Source organism: Octopus sinensis, linkage group LG14 (genome assembly GCF_006345805.1).
Source record: "Octopus sinensis linkage group LG14, ASM634580v1, whole genome shotgun sequence".
NCBI classification, from domain to species: Eukaryota; Metazoa; Mollusca; class Cephalopoda; order Octopoda; family Octopodidae; genus Octopus; species Octopus sinensis.
In genome coordinates this window covers 47,944,451-47,969,596 of record NC_043010.1, presented here as the reverse complement: position 1 = coordinate 47,969,596, position 25,146 = coordinate 47,944,451, and the positions used below count along the sequence as shown (strand labels likewise).

General features: G+C 35.2%; 1 protein-coding gene across 1 annotated transcript in view; it reads left to right on the top strand.

Annotated features, from left to right (window-relative positions):
• The window catches only part of LOC115219225 (CDK2-associated and cullin domain-containing protein 1), a 42,718-nt gene extending 18,776 nt beyond the window's left edge, over positions 1-23,942 (top strand). Inside the window, exons 3-10 of the mRNA XM_029789360.2 lie at positions 5,879-6,005; positions 9,792-9,900; positions 13,592-13,687; positions 15,494-15,596; positions 18,288-18,377; positions 20,204-20,345; positions 21,728-21,771; positions 23,186-23,942. Of these exons, the coding sequence (XP_029645220.1) occupies positions 5,879-6,005; positions 9,792-9,900; positions 13,592-13,687; positions 15,494-15,596; positions 18,288-18,377; positions 20,204-20,345; positions 21,728-21,771; positions 23,186-23,208 (734 nt within the window). The 3' untranslated portion in view covers positions 23,209-23,942. The remainder of the gene's footprint in view (positions 1-5,878; positions 6,006-9,791; positions 9,901-13,591; positions 13,688-15,493; positions 15,597-18,287; positions 18,378-20,203; positions 20,346-21,727; positions 21,772-23,185) is intronic.
• Positions 23,943-25,146: the final 1,204 nt, after the last annotated feature.

Genomic DNA, 25,146 nt, shown 5'->3' with positions numbered 1-25,146 from the left:
GACTGTGGTAATGAAAGGATTAAATCATATTTTTAAGAGGTACTTTGGTACCTCTTATAGTGTATTAATTGAGAACTGCTGATCTAGGATTACATTATACAACATGTCATTTCTGTTTTAAAACTTTGGAATGTAATTTGATTGAAATTTGACTATTTTTAGCTGTACTTCAGTTTTGATGAAATCTCTCCATTAATTTTGCATATAAACAAAGAAGGTTGGTGAGCTCGCAGAATCATTAACACACTGGGCAAAATGCTTAGTAGTATTTCTTCTGGAGTCAACTTTGCTTTTCATCCTTTCAGAGTCAATAAAATATGTACTAGTTGAGCACTGGAGTTGGTGTAATTGACATCCCCCTCCCTTCAAAATTTTTGGCCTTGTGCCAAAAATTAGAAAGTGTTTTATATTAGCAAGGAGCTATACAGTGGGGGCGGGATTTAACATGAAACCATGAGGTTACAAAGTGTATTTCTTCATACATCCATAAAATATTTATTTTATCACCTCTCCTAAGGATGAATTCATTCTTTCATTGTCACTGTTGTTGCTATATAAAGTATATGAGTATATTGAGCCTTCCTCTCTTGCCTTCATTTCAAATGAAAATATTCAATCAAATTTATTAGAATATTTTAAAATGGCAGATTATCAGAAGTGCCAGAACACTGTCGATGCCTTGTGGTATTTGTCCTACCTCTTCTCTGTTTGAATTCAAATTCTGCTGGTTTAACTTTATCTTTTATCCCTCGGGGATATGATAAAATAAGAGCACCACTTGTCAAGTACTGGGGTCGATGTTATTGACTAACCTCCTCACCTCAATATTGCTGGCCTTGTGCCTAAATCAGAAACAAATTATTAGAGCAATTAATTGGCAGGATTAGAGAACCAGAAGACAGAATAAAATACCTTGTTGTATTTAGTTATGCTTACATTCTGAGTTCAAATCCCACTGGTTTTTATTCACCCCAGGAGGAGTCAATAAAATAAAAGTACCAGTCAGTACTGGTGTTGGTTTTAATTGACTAGCTCTTAACTTCTAATTTGTAATCAGAATCACCAAAGTGTGAGACAAAACGTTTTGCAGTTTTTAGTTCTTTACATTCTGTGTTCAAATCCCACTAAGGTCCCATTGCCTTTCACCCCTCTAGGTTCAGTAATATAAAGGAGTAATGGTAGTGTGAGAGACACGACATATATTCTGGTTTGCAACTGGTTTGAATCCTAAATTCAAACCATTAGGATAATGTTGCAAAAGTTATTTTTACAGATTAAGCAAATCTGTGATCAAAATTGTTCCAACTTTGATCATCCTCTCTTTGTATACATCTTGGACCACATTAACAGATGTACTTTCTTTTTGGAGAATAGTAGGATATGATTGAAGAGAGATTTGGCTTTTGATTCTAGCAAATTAAACAACCACATTGAAGCTCTTTTGTGGGCCTATGTCACTTATGTTATTAGAATTAACTAAAACTTTACATCTTACCCTAATACCTGCAGCTATATATATATATATATACATATATATATATATATATATATATATTATATATATATATAGGGGGGAGATTCACAAAAAAGACAAAAGACAAGACAGATGGTGTAGACAACAAACAGATGTATTAGTATAACACTTGGGAAGTGAAAAAGTCTTTAACGTTTCGAGCCTATGCTCTTCCACAGAAAGGAACACAGAAAGAAGCAAGGAGAAAAAATAAAGAATGTGTAGTGGCTAGCGATCTATTATGGTGAATGCTGATATATAGTATATATATATTATATTTTGTTGTATCTTACTGAGGAGGCAAAGTATATTTTTTATACACACCCGGGTTTCTGGCTCTGGGATTATCCAGTAATTTGCAAGTTTATTTGTCTATTTGTCTTTTCACTTTGTGCTGTATGTATACTTGATGTGGTTTTAGACTCAGGCTTGACTGCCATCTCTAGCATGGTGATATCTCTTAGATACTCTCAATTATAATTTTAATAATAATTATTGCCTACAAGGTTTTTCTTTCATGCTGGCCATTTGATATGATTGTTATTTTAAATAACGGTCTTATCCTTATTTATATAAAAATTTATGTATATATATATATTTATATTACTAAGAGTTTAGTCATTCGTATGATTTGTTTTATACTTGACTATACAATATTATTCTGTTTTCTTAATTTAAGAAATACATTACAAGGGTAAAAATATTTAGAAAAACTAACACTCAATCTTTTTATTGAAGGTTAGTTGGCACATTTACAAATTTCTGTAACCTGTTATTTCTATTGTGTTGACCTAAATTGCTAGTGTTTAGTGTAACTTTCTTTTGAACTCATAAGCAAATAATTAAATAATACTTATGATATTTGGATTTAGTTTTATACATAAACAAAAGGCAAAACAATAAATCATATGGAAAAGACATTGAGAATATTTAATTAATGGATAACTAATATATTTGATTTAATAACAGTAAGCATTCATTACTTCATTTCAATTATTTGTGCATTTCTCAATTAACAAGAAAAAATATTCTAGCCACGGTCATGTAGTCTTTATTTAGATATGATGAAGGATTCACTTGTCAAGTTATAGTTATGAGAATTCAGTTGTTTGATCAACTAAACAGTCTATTCTGTGAATTGGTATGTGAAGTGACTGGGTATTTTATATGCACATGTACCATTACCCTTAGCATTGTCTTATTAATGAACAAGTTAGTTGGTTCATTAAGTATGTCCAAATTGTTATTATTTCCAAAATTAATAGAAACACATATACAGTGTTATTCATTAGAAATATGGTTGCAAAAGGACTAATGCAGGAAGAATCAAAAGAGATAACTTGGTGGGGAAAAAAGTATGTGGCAAAGAGCAAAACAATATCATCATCTCTATATATATAAACGGCAAAATGTCTGTGTGTGTGTCCTTTATACAAATCCACAATTTTTCAGTTAGAGGGCTCGCACTTTCTGTGGTCATTCAAAACCATCCAAGGGTGGTCGTGCACATCTTTACATTTTACCAGTCACACCGCAAAGCCATGCTAGATTGACTAATTTAATTTTGAGTCTTTTGGTAAATATGGGAGACAACTCTAATTAAGTTTCCGATTTATTATAGCCTCCTCAACAAATCATAGACTTCACCATACTTGCTGAAGTTGTGATGAGGTAGGAGCTAAGTAAATGTATAATAATGTACACTTGTAGGTGTTAGTCCACTTACAAACTTACACTGTATATTTCATTAGAGTTAAGTTCAACAAAAGTCACTCTATACTTCATAGCTGCTTTTGACACAACTGTTTTAGTTTTATTTATTTTTTTAGTTTAAGTAATGTCCAGTTTTTTGTAATCCATGGCTTTTATTAACCCTTTAGCATTCAGATTACTCTATCAAATGTAATACTTATTTATTCACATTGTTTTAAATTAATCATACATCATTTCATAGCTTCAAGATTTTAATGATTATTTATTTTTAGAGTGCCATTGTAGGATAGGTGCAAGAGGCTAGAACTGGTCATTTTGAACACAAAATAAGGTTAAATATTTGGGCTAGATATGGTAGGTTTAAATACTAAAGGGTACCATCCAAGAAAACAAGTGTGGTCTCCATATCCATTTATTAGAATAGTTTAGCTTTAGGTTCAATACCCAGTGGTCACTTCAGTAAAACCACAAGTATATGTTATTAAATTTTTGTATTTTAATTCATGTAAAGTTTTCATCTTTTGTTTTTTGGGGTTTTTTCTGTCTGCTTTACCATTCTAACATGAGTTTCATTATGCTTTTTGAGGTAGTGTTTCACAACTGGATTCTCTTCCTTATACCAGCCTTTTAGCCATCTCCTGTAACATGCAGAGATATTGCATCTGTTTAATCTAAAAACAAAGACTGTATTGCTGTTTTATTGTTAAGCTCAGAACATGCAATAAAATCAAAAAGCTATTGTTATTGAGTTCTTAATGTCATATACAAAGTCAATAATCCAGTGTTATAGTCAGACATTAACACATGTGCCTCGTCATCATCTTCTCATCATCATCATTATCATCATATATATATTGTCATTTAAAGTCCACTTTTTCATATTTGCATAGGTCAGATGGAATTTATTAAGGCAGATTTTTCTATCACTAGAAGGTCTTCCTCTTGCCACCCCCCATTTGTTTTCAAGCAAGATAATATTTTTCCCATAGGGAAACATGTTTTTCATAGAAGACTGAAAATAAACGACCTTGCTTGTATGATGGTGATGATGCTCTTTTGCAACCACATGATGTCTAGACAAAGTTACACGCAAACACGCTCACACATGCATACATACACACATATGTGTATATACATATCTATATATATACACACACACACACACACATGTGTATATGTATATATGTGTGTGTGTGTGTGTGTGTGTGAGTGTATATATATATATGTGTGTGTGTGTATGTGTGTGTATACACAGAGATCAAGCTTCTTTTTGTTTCTTGCCCAAAGTGCCAGACAGTGGGACTGAACCCAAGACCATAATCCTACTGCTTTGCATCTTGGGCAAGTCAACCAAAGCCTCGTCAATGGATTTGGTAGACAGAAACAGAAAGGAGCCTGTTGTGTGTGTGTGTGTGTCAATAATATTCTTGTTTAAGAATAATAAATTTATATTCTACAAAATTATAGAGTAACCCATCAGATTAATGTAAAATTTTTATTATAACTGAACATGAAAACAAATATGTATATATGTATATGTATATATATTATATATATATATATATATATATATGGGTGGGGGAGAAATGGGGAAGAGAGAGAGAGAGAGATGCCCTTATTCCAAGCTGGCTCCCTAGAAGCAGTTGATAACTTTTGTTACTGAAATGACATAATTAGTGGGAAGATGAGTGTTAAAAAAATAAAGAAGTCTGGATAAGAATAGGTTGGAAAATGTCAGGGAACTTCTACCTTTACTGGCAACAAAGCTCTTCTCATTCAGAGAAAATGGCAGAATGTTTTATGCTTTGTTAGATCTGCAATGTTGAAGGATAGTGAGACATGAACCTTAAATGCAGAAGGCCTGTGAAGGCTAGAAAGAAACGAAGTGAACATGCTGCATTGGATGTGTAATGTTAGTGTGCATCAACACCAAAGTGGGTATGAGCTGAGAGAGAAACTGAGTATAAGAGGAAACAGGTGTAATATGCAAGACAGAAGGCCACACTAGTTTGGGCATGTAATAACTATGAAGGGCAACTGCTGTATGAAGAAACACTGAGTTATGAGAGAATATAGATCCTGTGGAAGAGGAAGACCAAGGAAGAGTTGAAACAGAGTTAGGAAATCTGTTCTGAAGATGCTGCATTTCACGGAGGAGATGACAAAAGATTTAAGTGAATGGTGATACATGGTGCTGCAGAAGGCCTAATTACTCATGGTAAAAATGTACCCTACAATGAGGATAGTGTTTAGAGGTTGAAATATTTTTGAACCCTGCCATGACTAGAATCTACTACCGACCTTACCTTGCACCCTGTACTCACTCTTCTCTTTTACCTATTGCCCACCCTTCTCACTCATAGCATCTCATCTCTCATCACTTATGCTCATCACCCTTCCTCATCATGCTGCTCTTGTGCCCTTCTTAGGCTCATGTATAAGAGACTGTATTAGATTGCTCTCATTCTTCTACTCAGTGCAATAGCTTCTTCCTTGCATACTACCAGCTGTCACTCTTACTTCTGGACCCTCTCAAGTGCCAATATCACCTACTCTTAGCTTTATCTCATCACTCACCCTTACCTCCGCTATTGCTCTGTATGTATTTATGTATGTATATAAACAATTTTGTTTTTGTTTTTGATGATTTAGTGATGATGACAATAACAGATGAAGAGTATGAGACTCAGTATTTACCTCAGTTGATGGATGCAATCAATCAACTCCTCACCATTGCTCCAGGAACGTACATCCCAATCTCTTATGAACAAATGTATAGGTGAGTTATCTCTGTCAGTCTTTCATTTGGTTTATTTTAAAGCGTTTTAGAGCAGCAACTCCAAATAAAAACTCATACTTAGCAGACGATATGTCATAGTTTTGTCTTATTGTGTGTCAGTAATAACAGATTCATTCAACCCATCATGCTTGTGTAGAGAAACTGAATGTATATGATGATAATATAAAAGTAGGTTAAGGTGGCAAGCTGGCAGAAACGTTAGCATGCCGGATGAGATGCTTAGCAGTATTTCGTCTGCCTTTACATTCTGAGTTCAAATTCCGCTGAGGTCGACTTTGCCTTTCATCCTTTTGGAGTCAATAAATTAAAAGTACTAGTTGCGTACTGGCCCCTCTCCCCAAAAAGTTCAGGCCTTGTGCCTAGAGTAGAAAAGAATATAAAAGTAGGTTATAGTGGAACATTGCTTTCTGCTTGCAAATGTATTCTGAATAGAATGAAAATTCATCAACCAAATTTGTTCAAGGCAGGCAGTTCTTGTGATCAAGTTCTCCCAGAAGTTTCAAGTTTCAAATCAATCCAAATTGAGTTTATTCTGTCACTTCCAATCAAATTCCGACATTGGACTTCTATTGGGACAACCACCACAATAATTACATGATATAAACATAGATTCTATTCTTTATTCTTCCAAGTCTTCTAATAAAAAAGCAACTGCTGTCTCCTTCAGAGATTATGTCTATTTAGCTGTCAGTTCTGATCTTTGAAAAGTTTTCTTTATTTTTATCTTCAAACTTCCAACTTTTCAATTGTTGAATATTAATTTTATAAAATATATATCAAAGCTAAATATTATAAATTTTGAATGGAGTGTTAAGACTATAAAATGTACACCTTACAAAATGTGGATTCACCTCAAAGAGAAGGATCCCTTTGAAGATGTAAATATACATATGTATATATTTTGTGTGTGTTTGTGAGAGAGAGGAGGGAGGAAGAGAGAGAGAGAGATATAGTATGTATGAGAAAGTGAGAGATAATGTGTGAGAAAGAGAGAGTTAGACAGAGACAGAGAGTGTGTATGTATGTGTAAAATCAATAATAATTGTAAAAACTTATGTAAAAAATATCAAGATTTAAAAAAAAAATGTTAGAAATCAATAATTATAAAAAGCCAGCATATTTAGTATTCTGTGAACGGACCATATACAATTGTTTTATATTCCTCAAAGTCCCATTTTTCAGTTCTGGGTAAACACTTCTCAGAGCCTCTCTAGATTTGGGTGTTTACTTATCTGACTGTTTATATGTATGCGTCTGTACTTGTTCCTACTTAATATTAGTTTAGAATAAGATTGTACTCCTAAAATTGTACACTTTTGCTGTCATTAATCAGTAATCAATGATGACACCAACCTTTCCTCATGAAGGGATAGCATTTTTTGATCATCCAATGCTAAACTATAATATATATATCTCCTGAGCGTAGTGTTTTTATATATTTGTATATATATATTTTTGTCCAAAATCACAGAGTAGGATTAGGACAGAGTAGGAAAAAGAGTAGTATAAGTGAAGGGAGAGGAGAGAAAATAGTAATTCAGTGAAGGAGAAGTAGTGAGAGTAATAGCCCTGACTAAAAGAGAGTGAGAGAAGTAATTACAACGAGAGAAAGGAAGTGGCAAAGAGCACATCGTGTATCTTCTATTTTTTCTTAGTCACAACATGTGAATGAGAAAGAAAGGGGTGATAGATGAATATTGAAGGAAGGGTGAAAAAAAATCAGCGTCTCAACTCCATGTGAGTATATGTGTGTGTATGTAAAAGGGAGGTATGTGAATGTTTGGGTGTGTGTGTACAATAGAAATGGGACAGTGAACGTTCAATGCTGAAAAGAAAAAGTAAACAGTATTTCAACTCTGAGTATATGTGTGCATGTACAAGGGAAATATGTGAAAGTTTGTATCTGATTATTATGTACCCTATTTTGTACCTTATTTATATATAAAATACTATAATTAACCGTCATTTTCAATAATTTTGTTTCTCAACCATGTGTTTCTGGGTTCAATCCCACAGCGTAGCACCTTGGGCTAGTGTCGTCTACTATATAAACAAAGCCTTGCGAGTGGATTTGGTAGACGGAAACTGAAAGAAGCCCGTCAGAGATATATGTATATATATATATCTATGTGTAGGCTTCACGAAGACAATGACTGAGACCTTTGGCATTATGTGGTGCTTGAGAAGAAGAGCCATCAAGCCAAGCAAAATCGCAGTCATGGTAGATACTGGTGTCATGCAGATTGGTGCCTGTGCTGGTGGCATGTAAAAGCACACCGGTGTCAAGCAAATGGCATCCATGCTGGTGGTACATAAAAGCAGCCATTACACTCTTGGAGTAGTTGGTGTTAGGAAGGGCATCCAGCTATAGAAAACCATGCCAAATCAGACTGGGCCCTGGCACAGCCTTCCAGTGTGCCAGCCCAGTCAAACCGTCCAACCCATGCCAGCATGAACAATGGACTTTAAGTGATGATGTGTGTGTCTTCATGTTTGTGTTTGTTCCTACATCACTGCTTGACAACTGGTGTTGGTGTGCTTACATTCCTGTAACTTAGTGGTTCAGCAAAACAGGCCAATAGAATAAGTACTAGGCTTTTTAAAAAATTAGTCCTAGGGTTGATTTGTTTGACTAAAACTTTTCTAGGCGGTGCTGCAGCATGGCCACAGTTAAATGATAGAAACAAGTAGAAGGATAAAAGAATATATATATATATATATATAAAAGAATTTTTTGCGTAATAAGATATTAGAGCATTTATCTACACAGCCTTGGTTTTTTATCTTATTACGCAAAAAATTCTTATATACACACACTGACATAGAACCAACGTTGAACCCTTTATTTGCAATATTACCGAATCTGGAACTTAACTATGGTCTGTCTATGGCACTTATTCAGCGTTACCTGACACCTTTGGGTCTCAATGACACCATTATCTCTTATATATATATATAAAGCTCTATTTCACATTTTGTACATCTACAGTGGAGACCTGTTTTTTGGAAATGGCAATCCCATGAGTGATGCAGTGAAAGTGTTTATTTTGTTTGTTTGCTTTTTAGAAAGATTTGCTTTTGAGATTTAAATATATTAATATATTAAAAAAAACCCAATCAAAATGTACTTTAATATTTAAATTAGTGAGGGTTGTAAGCTGGCAGAATTGTTAGCACGCTGGGCAAAATGCTGAGCAGCATTTCATCCATCTTTACATTCTGAGTTCAAATTCCACCGTGGTTAATATATCTTTCATCTCGTCAGGATCAATAAAATAAGTACCACCTTGAAAATGTTACTAACAAGGGTGAGATTCAAACTCATGCAGCGGGGTCCCCAGTGGATTAGAAGTCCATCACTTTAACTACTCAGCCACCTCATCTCCTGATACACATGCAGTATTTTAATCCTTTAGCATTTAAACCAGCCATACCCAGCCCAGCTGATCATTGGGATCGATGTATTTGACTTACCCCCTCCCATGAAATTACTGGCCTTGTGCCAAAATTTGAAACCAGTATTTAAATTAATGGTGTTTTAGTATCATTTCATAATTGTGCAGCTTGCTAAGTGGAAGATCTCTGAAAAATGCCTGTTGGTAGTGAACAGAAGACCATGTGTATATCCATAAGCACATGTTTGTGTTTAGTGTGCATGTGTGTGTGTGTTTTTGAAACTATGCCAAACACTATAAAAGCCAGTATTTTTGTAGTCTATGAACCATATACCATTGTTTTAAATTCCTAAAAGTCCTGTCTTTTCAGTTGTGTCTACAAATGTGTGTGTAAACAGTTCTCAGAGCGCCTCTATACAGACCTGATCAATCACATCCGCCGCCACCTAGGCCAGGTTGATTCCCATCTAAAGGAGTGTGTAAGTAACTGTGCCTTGAGTCTTTTTCTTAACCATTTCTCTCTCTTTCTCTCTCTCTCACACACACACACCACACACACATGCTTAGGCAACAGATACACAAATGCACTAGTACAGATTGCATGCATACACATACACACATGACCATATCATACAAGAAAACATGAAAATTGTTTGTTTCACCTGATAAATAGGCTGTAGGAATTTAGGAATTTAGAAGAGATTTTTAGGGATATAAAGTTAATCCAAACAAGAAAGCACAAAAAAACACAACAATGCGAGGACGTGGAACAAATATAGTATTATTGGACGCTCAGGAAAGAAGGAGGGTTTAACGTTTCGAGCGGAGCTCTTCGTCGGAAACATAGGAGAAGAAAAGATCCGGAAAAAGGAAGACAGAGGGAAAAAAATCGCCAACGGTACACACGCGGTCACATTTTGAATTTAGGGATATACAGGCATACCTCAACATATGAACATTTCGCCCGGCATGCTAACGATTCTGCCAGCTCGGGATATAAATGCACTAACACCGGTTGTCAAGTGGTGGTGGTGGTGATGGGAAACAAATACACACACACACACACACACACACATATATATATATACATACATATACAACAGGCTTCATTCAGTTTCCGTCTACCAAATCCACTCACAAGGCTTTGGTCAGCCTGAGGCTATAGTAGAAGACACTTGCCCATTGTGCCATGCAGTGGGACTGAACCTAGGACCATGTGGTTGGGAAGCAAGCTTCATATCACAAAGCCAACCCTCTGCCTATATCCAGAAAGCTTCTCTTGTCTCTCCTGAAGCAATGAGTAAATAACTCAGGAATTTTAGGGTTGTGTGAGTGATGTAGAAGAACATACCTAGAAATTGGTCACGTCGATAATTCTCTTGGACCGGTCAGAAGAATATACCTAGAAATTTGTCACGTCGATAATTCTCTTGGACCGGTCAGAAGTACAGTACATTATTTACAAAGGGTAGTTAGTATAGAATGGGTGGGAGCTCTGACCAGTTAGCTAAGTTAAAGTGCAAAAATGTGTTCAAGGGACAAGAGTTGTACTCTAGGAAAGAACGCTGCTGGTTGCCATGATTAAGTAGTGATCAACCACTCGAGTGGGAAAGGGGGCTATGATTTCTGGGTAAAGTATTTGTAGCCTTGTTCTGAAATAAATTTGGAATTATAATCCCCTGAGAGAACATGTAGGTTTAACAACCTAAGGATTACAATTTAAATGTAGTTGGGTCTCATCAACTTCAGTGTAGTTAGAATCAGGTAATGTTCTCTCAGTAAGATTGTGATATATTAATTAAGCAGTCTGTTTATGTATTAATCAGTATCTAAAAACATTTAGAGCAAAACCTGAAATACTCCTTTTCATTTTGCCTATGCTCTAGACTCAGCTGAAAGATTCAGTCACCAGTTTCCCTCTCTCATTGCCCCAAATCTACCTGCACTACATTAGTACATCCTGGCATTCACCCATAACAGTTGAATGAATAGACTGGAAACACTTGACACACAGAAATTACTAGAGCTTCTCTGTTGTTATCATCATTATTTCATTTAATTAAAAAAAAAAAATTTTGTTGGTTAGATAGGCAAGACTGGTGACATCTAATACCACATCCATTATATGACAGTATGGTAACATTTTATGTCAGCTGTGCATATGTTACCTGGATAACGGTGTCCTACCTAAGATAAGCGTTAGAGTAAGACATGGAAGGTGAGAGTTATGGTACTGATTAATCTGGCAAATGCTAAGTGCTATCGTTGAATTACATCTATCTTTTACTTGTTTCAGCCATTGGACTGCAGCTGTGCTGGGGCACCACCTTGAAAATGTTACTAACAAGGGTGAGATTCAAACTCATGCAGGGGGATCCCCAGTGGATTAGAAGTCCATCACTTTAACTACTCACCCACCTTATCTCTTGATACACATGCAGTATTTTAATCCTTTAGCATTTAAACCAGCCATACCCAGCCCAAATATTCTATCTCTTCTATGTTCAAACCAACCAGATCTGGCCTCTCACACATAATCTACAATGTAGTCCAGCTTGCCTGATGATGTGTCATGTCTCGTGTGACCTGCTTCTCAGAAAAGGTTGCACACTAGTCTACAGTGTGTAACTTATAACTGGTATGACACTGAGTCCATCAATTAGTTGAGGAACTCTCAAACATTGTAACTGTGGGTTAGTGGTTAGGGTATTTGGCCAATAATTATAGGGTCATGTATTTGATTCCCAGCAGCATGTTGTGTCCTTGAGCAAGACACTTTATTTCACGTTGCTCCAGTTCACTCAGCTGGCAAAATGAGATGTACTTGTAATTCAAAGGTTCGGCCTTGTCACATTGTGTGTTACACTGAATCTCCCTGTGAACTACGTTAAGAGTACATATAGTCTGTGGAGTGCTCAGCCACTTGCACATTAATTTCACAAGCAGCTTGTTCCATTGATTGGATCAACTGGAACCCTTGTCATCTTAACTAGCAGCATGCCAGTTGAATAGAGATTGTATGTGCAAATCATGACTTACATATATATCAATGAGCATTATATGGTTAATGAATGTTTTCTTAGACTGCTGTGTGTTAAGATGGACTTTTTGTTTGGATTGGAGAGAGATTAGGTCTACCAGGATGTTTTGCTCTAGATTATCATTTCCTGCTATCTCTGCCTACAGCAGAATGCACACTAATATCAGTTGCTTCCATAGTATAAATCTATGTTATTGGAAATATTTCATGTTAGTTTCTTTCATCAGTCATACTCTTCCATGCTGGCTTTGGACATGTTGGAAGGGAGTATTAATTTTGGAGTTTTGGAGCTCAATTTATGCTTACAAAATTCTATTTAACCTATAGTTGTGATCCTGACAGATACTACCATTCCAGGTTAGAACAGACTTGAGATTAATGGAAATTAAGGGGTGACTCCACACACCCCACAACTCCAGAGCTCCTGAACTGTAACCTCAGCAACAGATGCAGTTTAAACCTTTAACATTTAAACTGGCCTCGTCTAACCAAAATATTTTACCTGTTTAATGTTCAAGCTGGCCAGATCTGGCCTCTCACACTTACCCTAAGATATTATTGTAGTTTGTAGAAAAACTGCAAAATATTATTCAAAGATAAAACCTTGCAGAAGATGAAAATTACAGTAATGGCAAGATTAAGATACTGGATCACTGACAATATAGTCATTAGCTTAATCCTTTAGATTTTAAACTGGCTATATCTGGCCCAAATGTTCTACCTGTTTTTATGTTCAAACTGGCCAGATTTGATCTCTCACACTTACCCTACAATGTCATTCTAAAGGTAAACAGTCACGTCATTGAAGTTTCAAAGCTACAAGATGATGCATGACTAATACAAATTGATATGAATAAATAAGCATTACACTTGACAGAGTAATCTGGATGCTAAAGGGTTACTGTCTAGATATACTGGATACACTACATAAAGATGAAGTTTTCATTTAGTATACTTAGGGTAAGCCAGTGCATTTCTATGTTACACTGAGCCCCATAGCTTTGATTATTCATTAATTCACAACTTTAGTTGAATAAAATTTAATAATACCAGCACTAATAATGACATGTGTGATTATTTTTATTTCTTTTATGTTCTAAATTTTATTTTCATTTTTTTTTCCTCTTCAGCGGAGTGATTCCACAATGTTTGTTGAACGATTTTCTGTGTTAATGAACCAGTATTTACAAGCTTTAAATGGAATTGTGCCAATATTCAATTACATGGTGAGTAGTTTTGCTAACAGCAGTTATGAACATGATTTGGGAATTGTAATGAATTTGTCTTTGGACCAAGAGGATGAAAATGAAATGACTGAAATTGTACAATGTTATTTCTTTAATATAATTTTGTTCTCAAATCCTTTTCAGTTATCCTCAACCATTATAGGTGATTTTTTTTAAGTGACCTAATGGATAAGGTATTTAATTGTTGACTCATGGTTCTTGAGTCTTCATATAGAATAGGCATTCTGTTAATTTGTGTTTTTCTGGACAGTCACAGGTATGGTTGTATGGATATGGAGTTTGCTTTGTGACCACACAGTTTCATTTGTATTTCACTATATGGCACTTTGGGCAAGTGTCTTTTACTGTCACCTCAGATCACCCAATGCCTTGTAAGTGAAATTGGTCAACAGAAACTGTATGGAAACCTGTCACATATACATATGCATATGTAAAGACATATGAGAAAGAAAATGGAAATTATGAATCTCTGAGAAGGCTGCATATAGAAAGCAGACAGTAATAGTACTCAAATAGCCAAAAAAATCTTCACAAACTGTTACACAGAATTTCACATTGCTGTTCATCAAACAATACATGCATGCATACATACATGCATACATACATACACGCATACATGCATACATACATGCATGCGTGCATACATGCATTCATACATACACACACACACATACATACATACATACATACATACAATGGGCTTCTTTCAGTTTTCATCTACCAAATCCATTCACAAGGCTTGGAGCTATAGTAGAAGACATTTGCCCAAGGTGCCATGCAGTGGGGACTGAACCTAAGACCATTTGGTTCAGAAGCAAACTTCTTACCACACTACCTGTGCCTATATATGGATAATAAATCAATGCATAAAATAAGTTTTTTGTTTGGTTAAATAATTGACATTTCTTAAAACTTTTCATTTGCGAAATCATGTGAAAGGAGTGTTTGTAAAACACCGTTCAGTGAAATTGGGTATTGAGTTACACAACTGATTTGGGAGACACCCACAATATTATTCACCATCTTTCTAACAATAACTTTGGGCACCTATTTTGAATTCCATATGACAAACACTCTTGGACATGCTTACAAAACCAAAAACAACACAGCACCTGTGACTTTTGGAAACATTCTTTTACCCTCAGAATTGTTGAAGCATGGTATAAACTACCTGCTACAGTTATTAACTGTCAAGAACACTACATCTTTCTTCTTGCCTTGAGACAGCATTCAGGGGTGGGTTGAGCTGGCTTCATTCATCCTCATTGCTGCATCTCTCACAAACGCCAACCAGACCTGGCGATTTGAGGCTAACGACCTCGTGATCTCCAACCACTCCTTATTCCAGCGGCGAACGCCGTAGATGTGGGGGCCTAGGTTGGGTTCCAGATTAGCCTTGACTGTCATCAGCCAGTCCTTCAAAACTTCCATGCTTAATGAAATTCCCCAATGGTACACTTGATACCCCAACCCCTGTTGTTTTTTTTCTTTTAAGACTTATTTACTGTTAACTTCCTGTACATATTCTGTGTTCTGTTCATGCAGTTTTGGTTACTTTTTCTGATGAGATACAATAAGTTCGTTATTATTATAAGATTTGAGACTCTTGCTTTAGAACTGATCAGCGCTTATCAATAAGGGCAACAACCATAATCATTAATAGCATTATCTTCATTACCTTTTTTTATGGAGTACTTTATTGCAGCTCATCTCAGCTTATTTATTCTGCAGATTTACTTAATTTTCAATTTTGTTTCTATTGTTTTTCTTTTTCTTCCGTTTCAGAACCGGTTTTATGTGGAAACCAAATTAAAGACAGACCTAAATAAAGAACTGAGAAATCTGTTTAGCGAGATTGTTGTAGAGCAGCATGTGAATAACTTACTTAGTGAGTATATTAACATAAATTATAATTGTATGCCGAATCGCTTGCTTTGTTCAGTGCATCACTAGAGCATTGCACAGAGTTGCCTTGCAGTATTTAGTTATGACCCTTTACACTCTGAGTTCAAATCTCACCAAAGTCAGCTTTGTATTTTATCTTTTAGGGGTCTATGTAAGAACTAATAATAATAATAATAACAATAATTATAATAATAATAATGATAATAATAATAATAATAATCCTTTTTGTTATAAGCACAAGGCCTGAAATTTTGTGGGTGGGAGAAAGTTGATCATATTGACCCCAGTATTTGACTGGTACTTAATTTATCGACCCCGAATGGATGAAAGGCAAAGTCAACCTCGGCGGAATTTGAACTCAGAATGTAACGATGGGAGAAATACTGCCAAGCATTTCGCCTGGTGTACTGACTATTCTACCAGTTTGCCACAACAATAATAATAATAATAATAATAATAATGATAATAATAATAGTAGTGATAATGATAATAATAATAATAGTTTCAAATTTTGGCACAAGGACAGCAATTTTGAGGGAGGGATAAGTCAATTATATTGACGCCAGTGTTCAACTAGTACTTATTTTTATTGACCCCCAACAAAATGAAAGGCAAAGCTGAGTTTGGTGGAATTTGAACTCAAAACGTAAAGATGGATGAAATGCTGCTAAATATTTTGCCCAGGAGGCTAACAATTCTGCCAGCTTGCTGCCTTAATAATAATAATAATAATAACAATAACAACAACAACAACAACAACAAGAGCACTCAGAGAGCCAATGCAACACCAACATCCTCTCAATGATTAACTGGAGATGATTTTTAAAATGAGAATATCTGAAATAAAATCCTTCAATGAATATCATGAGACCTTTTGGTTTTCCCTTCTCTTAAATTCTGGGCTTCCCTTAGTAATCCTATTGTTTTAGATTGATGTATAGAATTATGTATATATGTAAGTATATTGTAAAGTGTTGAAATGTATGTATAATCTCCTAATATAATAATGAGCGTTGTCTTTTTATATATTTGTGTATATATATATATATGTATATATATATATATATATATATATATATATATATATATATAAAATAGAGCCTGAGTGAGAGGTGAAGGCAGAGGAGATAAATGGCAAAGAGAGCATCATATGAATGAGAAAGGAAGGGGTGATAGATGAATATCGAAGGAAGGGGTGAAAAAGCTGATAAACGGCGTTTGAAGTATGAATATATGTGTGTGTAAAAGAGAGGTATGTTTGCGTGCATGTGTGTGTGTGTACAATGGAAATGGGATGGTAATGTTCAACGCTGAAGATATGTGAGTATATGTGTGTATGTGTGTGTATATACAAGAGAACTATGTGAAACATTACATATAGATGTATGTAAAGTAAAAAAAAATTGGAAAAATAATCCAGGATCCTTGTCTGGTACCGGATAGGTCCCAAAATCTAATGAGACCGTGCCAGTCATGAGGCCAAACATCCTTGAAAGTTTCATCCAAATCCATACAGCAGTTCTTGAGATTTCTTGCTGCTAAGCATTTTGTCTGTCTTTACATTCTGGGTTTAAATTCTGCTGCCAGAGTCTACTTTGCCTTTCATTCTTTCGGGGTCCATAAAATAAGTACCAGTTAAACACATACGATTATGAAAAAAAACTTTGTAACCCCCACCGCCCTATAAATCCTAAAAGTTTCACTTTTTTAAAATCTGTTTATGGACAGTTCAAATTTTTTGATTAAATCTCAGCAATGGACCACTCTTGGGTGCATCATCATTCTATTAAATGTGTTTATGGGGAGAAAAATATCGAAAAACATCAATACATGTCAAAATGACAAAGAAACGAGGAAGGTATTAGGTGGTCATGAGATGTGCCGAAAAGTAACAGCTAAATTGCTATTAAATCACATAGGCAAAGAAAGATTTCCTTTTTTAGCATAATTGTATGAATTCCCATACAATTCAGAAATTCAGAAAATTCCAAAAAATAAAAAAGTTATGGGAGATTATATGGGGTGTTTATACCAGAATTCCATCCAATTATAGACTCATCTTGCCAATAACAAATACAAAGGAATGTCTGTGTATGGTTGCTTGATCTTCTATAAATAGAAGCCAAATATTAGAAAAGGATACAGATAATATAATCTCTGCACAAGGAAAAAGATGAGTTGGTTGCAGTCGGAATGCCTTTGGTTATAGGTCTGCTTGGTCAAAGATAATCTGGTACTAAACAACAACAACAATTGTTGCTGTTTAACCCCAGGTCAGCTTCAAACAAGCAAATCTATGAGATGCTAGTAGTCACTGGATATCTAGTGCCTGTGTCCCATAAATCTACTATTATAGTTGCATTCAAATGTATGACTGCCCCATCTATTTCATAGAAGTAGTAAGTGTTAGGTATGTGTTGGGGTTAAACCAGGAGCATTAAAATATTTTCGAAAAAAGAAGGCAACAAAAAGTCACAAAACTCCTTTTGTTAAAGCTGACATAGAAATTTCTTATAAATTAATCACTTTCTCGAACTTTTGTTCATTTCTAGGAGAAATAATCCAGTAATTTTACTTTTTTAAATTGTGATGGTTTGTAGTGAACAGCATTTAAGATTCCACCATTTTTGGCTTTTATGGCATGTGTCTAAATGCTTCCTTTGTATCTTTGCAGATTTGTTGGAGAAAGCTTTGTCTGTTCCCTTCACTATATCCCCTCCTGTGATGGCAAGCATTATCAAAAACCTTTATTCTTTAAATCCAGGTAATTATCAGTGTATTTGTATTTGAGACAGTAAGAGAGAGAGGAGTGAACATGGGACTTTCCTGAATGTGTATGATTCAATATTTATGATGGGTGTTTACGTTCTGAGTTCAAATTCCGCCGAGGTCAACTTTGCCTTTCATCCTCTCAGGATCGATAAATTAAATAGCAGTTGCATACTGGGGTCAATCTAATCGACTGATCCCACTCCCCCCAAATTTCGGGCCTTGTGCCTAGTGTAGAAAAGAATATTTATGGTGGATCTCATACAAGTAACATAGTGAGTTGAAATACTTTGATCAGCGAAAATTATCCAAGCATTTAGTAAATACAAACCTCTCTCTAGGGATATATAATTTCTAAAATCAAGAAGCAAGGGAAGTATATCCAATGAGATCTTAAATTATTGGGCAATATAAACCAGTTTTTCCCAACCTATTTTCCTCCAGGCCCCATTATAACTTTCCAGAAAAATGTATGCCCCACCAGTGATTAGAAAAAAAGGCAACTTTATTTTTAATATTTCATATTTCATAATAATATATTTTCCTTAAAAAAATATCCACACAAGGGATTTAGAATAACATTATACTGTAGCAAACAGTCTTCACACAGTATGCTTGGCGGGAGGGATTGTTTTAGTTAGGTTGAGTATAGGTGTAGTATGTTTGCTGTGAAAAAATGGTTTTTACAATTCCATGTCCCACTAAAAAAAAAAGAAAAATTTGGATCCTATGCCCCACCACAATTTCGTTGGGAAATGCTGATTTGTATTTTGAATGTAGAACACTCACAGGAATTATTTCCCCTTAGGGGTATTTTTGAATTCATGTTTACATTTGGATTAACTCCATCATTGTCATTAGGGTTACTTCATTCAACAAAATGAAAATATGAGATGCTAAGTGAAATTCAGGGTCGAATTAAAATGATAAAATTTGTTATTTATCTGGTGCCTTGCTGTCCACCACAACAGAAGTGTTAAGGCTGCTCCTCCTGGGGAAGGGGATTGGCCCTGCATAGCCTTGTTCCAGTGTCGCATAAAAAGCACTCATGCCTGTGCCACATGAAAGTGCTCAGGTCAGTGTCACGTTAAACGCATCCAGTACACTCTGTAAAGTGGTTGGTGTTAGGCATCCAGCTGTAGAAGCCAGGCCAAATCAGACTTGAAGCTGGTGCAGCTCTCCAGCTTGCCAACTTTGGTCAAACTGTCCAACCCATACCAACTAACATTACCCAATATTCTAAAATATTATACAACATATACAACAAATCAATTTTGATATTTTATTTTATCTCAATAAATAATATATTCAAATATCATAATATATAAGAATTAATAAAATCAATAAAATGGACGTTAAAGAATGATGATGATGATGGTTTCAATATTGTAGCAAATTTTAATACAAATGTAAGTTGAAACTACTTTATGTTGTTGAAATGTTACCCCAACACATTTTTTTCACCATTTCTCTCTCTCTCTCTCTCTCTCTCTCTCACACACACACTTGGGTAGCCATATATCTCCTTTACAGTAAGTCACCTGTTTCTGCCACCCTGTCATACTCTAACCTCACCTAGCACACAAACCCTACTCTTCCTGTCATGATAATGTTTTCCAAACCTCTGCTTCTTTGAATACAACCATAATAGATGAGCTTTTGTTTTTTTACACAATGTTCAGTTGTCGTCTTTCACCTACTTGGTGTAACAGCCATTCATTTGTCCAGTGGTCCTTGTAAGAAGACTACCATTCCAGCTACCCACTTTTGATAATAATGAATTTAGACAGTGATGTATATGTATGTACATTTGTTTTCTAGAATATGCCCAGTTAAAACCAGACGTATTTGCCAAATACATTCCCAACATCCGACCACCAACCTCCATATCAGAATTGGATGAATATGGTGCTGAAGACAGAAAAATGCAACTAGAGTTGTTACATAACCCAGAGTTCAGCTGGTCTGTAGAATTTTTCATTTCTTTCTCTTTTTTTTTTTCACTATATTTTTCTTAACTTTGCATTTTCTAAACATTATCACCATGATTTTGACTTCTCTTTTTTTCATGCTAGCACGTAGTGGACATATCTGTTGTGTAGCATATTGCCAAGTTCTCTTGATTCACTTTCATTTTCTCTGTAAAACACAGTATTCTGAAGCCTTTCCTTCCCCATGCCTTTATATAACTTTCTTGATCTTTCAGTGATTCACACTGACTGAAGGTTTAAGATGCTGCACTGGTTACCAACCTCAAGAATATGTGTTCAAAACTTTTACTTCTAGAGGCTATTTCTGTTTTGTGCTTCTGGACAAAACGCATCACTCAACTTGCTTCAGCCCAAACTCAAGTTAATCTCTTCACAAACTTCTCAGATCCAAAATCCAATACATAATTCCATACTCTGTGTTATTAAGTAGATGAAAAACAAATATTTTTACCAGAAGTTTTGATTTCTATTGCTGATGCCTGACCTAACACCAACCACTTTTACAGATTGTTACCAGGTGTCTTTTCCCTTGACACTAGTATTTGACATAACTAAAACAACCTTAACCCCAGGCAATTTCTGCATGAATGATAGTGTTAAGTGAATAAAAGTGCCAGTGCTGCTTTTGGCCATATACGAACGAGAGTGTTCCAAGATCAAGACATTCAAACCAACACAAAAATTATGGTATACACAGAAGTGGTCATCCCCATGCTCCTAAAAGCTCTCAAAAGGTACCACCAATTCTGCCTTTGAAGTATTTTCAACATCAACTGGTTGAACTGAGGTACATAGTGCAAATTGACCTATCCAGAGATAGAGTTAGGTATCTGCAATGCATTTGAATCCCTAAATCACAAATCTATACTTCAATGCAAGTATAATACTTGACCATTTTGCAAATTGCAATGTGAAATCGCTGGGAGAAAAATAGTCTTTCACCTCCAGTTATTTGCAGTGTTGTCATGATATAGCCAGCTGCCTTGTCAAGCTTTTACCAAAAATATATAAATATGTAAATCTATAAAAATCTTGTTGAAATACTAAACTTGATGTTGAAACATTATATTCTATTGATAAACAAGAAGATTTGATATACTGTTGTTTAGGCTTGATGAAGGAGACTTATACTCAAAAGCATTCCAACTGAACTGATCTCTCATGTTTTCAAGCATAGTGCAATCATGTTATTCAATGCAGATTAAAGTAAAAATATATTTGAATTTCTCAGTCTTTCTCTTTACGTTTGTGTCTGAAGGCCTTAATATTTAACAGCATTTTTTGTCAACGTACCTTAAAAATTATTTGTTGATGTTGCTTTTATTTACATTTTATTTCATAATTTCTCTTTTAGCTCTGATTCAAGCCGCAAACGACGAAGTGAAGAAGAAATACCAAGTAAGCTGGAATGACATTTTCCCTTTGTTTCGAGAGGATTTTTTTTTTTTTTTTTTTTTTGTGGAGGGCTGTCCTTGAGGTTGTGAGAGTCTGAAGACAGGATAAAGAAAAGTGACAGGGAAAGACTGAGGAAAGTGAAGATAAGCAAATGATAGGCAAAAAGAGGAAGTAAGAAAATGAATGGGGGAGAAAAAGAGAGTTTCATGTGGTAAAAATAGAATAAAAGCTTCTACATAATCTCTTGACCTGTTAGAAATAGTGGCCAAAGCTTCTCAAAACACATTGGATTATGTAGCTGTAGTACTAGTTGACAAAAAAGACAGGATGGTCATGACTGGAGTGCCTATGAATATAGATCTGATCAGTATAGGCAACTCATCAGATTCCAATGGCTGAAGACACATAACCTCTTCAGAACTGGAGGAAGAAATATGTAACAACCAGTTGGTTTTCGAAGCAAAAAATAACTGTTCATACTGTGGATGGAGTCATCTGTACAGCTAAGCGCTTTATATGTGCAAAACCACCGGTCACTCTATGACTGACCATAACTTCTAACTTTCTAAAATATACATTACTGCTCTAATGCTTTAGTGTGTTTCTTTTTTGAATTTATGAACTTACTAATGATGATGATATATATATATATATATACAATTTAAAAATAGGATAAAATCTTTATATGAATTTATCAAGTAGTTAGCGTGTAAAACCTCATAAGAGAAAAAATCCACCAATTTTTTTCACTTAAACATATTTATTTATATTATATAGAGGGCATTACTATACATAAATACCACACACTAGGAGAGACTCTTAAAGTCAAAACTACCAAAATAAATAAACACATCGTACTGAATGCAATTCTCGAAGCAAGTCCTGTTTTTAAGTGACTTTCTTCGAGAGTTGCATTATTGAGTACAATGTGTTTATTTATTTTTGTAGTTTTTACTTTAAGAGTCCCTCCTAGCATGTGGCATTTATGTATAGTAATGTCTTCTATATATTATATATATATATAGGAGCACTCCATTGGTTACAACAATGAGGGTCCCAGCTGATACGATTAACGGCACAGCCTGCTCGTGAAATTAATGTGCAAGTGACAGAGCAATCCACAGATACACATACCCCTAACGTAGTTCTCAGGGAGATTCAGCATGACACAGAGTGTAACAAGGCCGGCCCTTTGAAATATAAGTACAACTCATTTTTGCTAGCTGAGTGGACTGGAGCAACGTGAAATAAAGTGTCTTGCTCAAGGGGACACAACGTGTTACTGAAAATCAAACTCACGACCTTACAATTGTGAGCCGAATGCCCTAACCACTAGGCCACATGCCTTCACATATATATTCTTTTTTTGCTTTCTTATCTTTGCAGTTTTAAAATTGTTTTCTTGTATTTTTAACAGGATGTGGCCAACCCTCACACTGAAACAACCAAGCCAGCCAGCCAGCTCAGCCAGCCAGCCTGTAGCCCTGTGTTATGTAAACTGTTTGATGACTGTAGCCAATCTAGCTACACACTCACTTTGGTCACTGCTTAACTGACTCGCCAGTCTATTCAGCTGGTACCTTCTTCCTCCTCTCAAAACAACGGTCATAGTTCTTACTCTGGACAACAGTGTGAACTTCACAAGTAAACAAAAACAGCAACAACAACAACAGCAACAAATCTCAGTAACAACTACAGCAACCAACCAATTCTTCTCCAGTAGTATTTGCTCTCATCATTGACTGCTAGTTCTACTATGTGGAGTTTATTTTAACCAGGATTCCATTCAGTCTTTAAAACGAAACGAAGAGGAGGGGGATTCTGTTCTACATTGCAGCATGGTTTCGCTGCTGGGGATTTTTTTTATTTTCATATTCTTTTTTAACATTTTTTTTACACCACCCATTCAGTCCCATTTAAGAGAATTTTTTTTTTTTTTTTTTTTTTTTTACACATTTATTTATATTTCCAACTCATTCTATTTTTTATTTTCTCCCCACATGAAAAGTTTATGTTGCTTCAACATTTTTCTAATGCCGAAAAGTGAAAAACAGGAAGGAAAAATGTTCTTTCATTTTATATTAGTCCTGCTGAAAAACAACTGATATTGTTTAAATTAATTGAAATTTTTATTGCTCGCTTAAACCAAAACAAAAATAAAGTTGGTATTTTGATTTTGGTTCTTACTGTTTGATTTTTTTTCTTGTTTTATTTTACTTATTAATTTTTAATTAATCTCCTTGTTTAAATTTTTATTTATTATTTTTTTTTTTGTTTAATTAATCTTCTTTTCCATGCTTGCAAGGGTGCAATGATACATTTAGTGCTTCTGGATGTCCTTCACATCATAAACAACTTAATCCGTGAAGTAGGGTGTGACTATTTTTGTTAAGGTACTAGTCGAAAAGACTGAACCAAACAGCATCAGCTACCTTGCCCAGGAGCACAACAAAATGACAGTAGTAGGATTTGAACTCATGACTATGTGGTAAATAATCCGATTAACTTAATGTCACTATTTTTAATCTGTGGTAAAATAAAAGTTTGCGATAGCACCATGAATCTCGTGAAAGCTGTTAAAGGATATTATTTTTAAGTGATAAAAAAGAATATGTGTGTCTGTATATTGATATACATATATATATATATCATCATCATCATCATCATCATCATTCAATGTCTGTTTTCCATGCTAGCATGGGTTGGACGGTTCGACCGGGGTCTGGTAAGCCACGGAGGTGCACCAGGCTCCAGTCTGATTTGACAGTGTTTCTACAGCTGGATGCCCTTCCTAATGCCAACCACTCCATGAGTGTAATATACACACACACACACACACACTTATATATATCATCATCATCATCGTTCTGGTTTTTAATGTCCGTCTTCCATGCTAGCATGGATGAGACAGTTTCACAAGAGCCAGCTAGGTTGAAGCTTGCACCAGACTTCTGTGACTGTTTTGGCAGGATTTTTACAGCTGGATGCCCTTCTTAACATCAACCACTCAGTAGAGTGGACTTAGTGCTTTTTTTCATGGCACAAGCACAGGTGAGGTGAGTAGCGCTTTTTACATGGCACAAAAACAAGCAAGGTCAGTTTTGGCAAGGTTTTTATAGCTGGATACTCTACAGAAAACCAACCACTTTACAGTGTGGACTGGGTGCTTTTAAGTGGTATATGCTCTGAGAGGATCACCAAATACTTGCAAGAAAATGAGATGACAAAGGAATAAACAATTATCTTATAAACTACATTAACTTACAGCTGTGTATATATATATATATATATATATATATATATATGATATAAATATTTATGATATATATATATATAGGCACAAGAGTGGCTGTGTGGTAAGTAGCTTGCTTACCAACC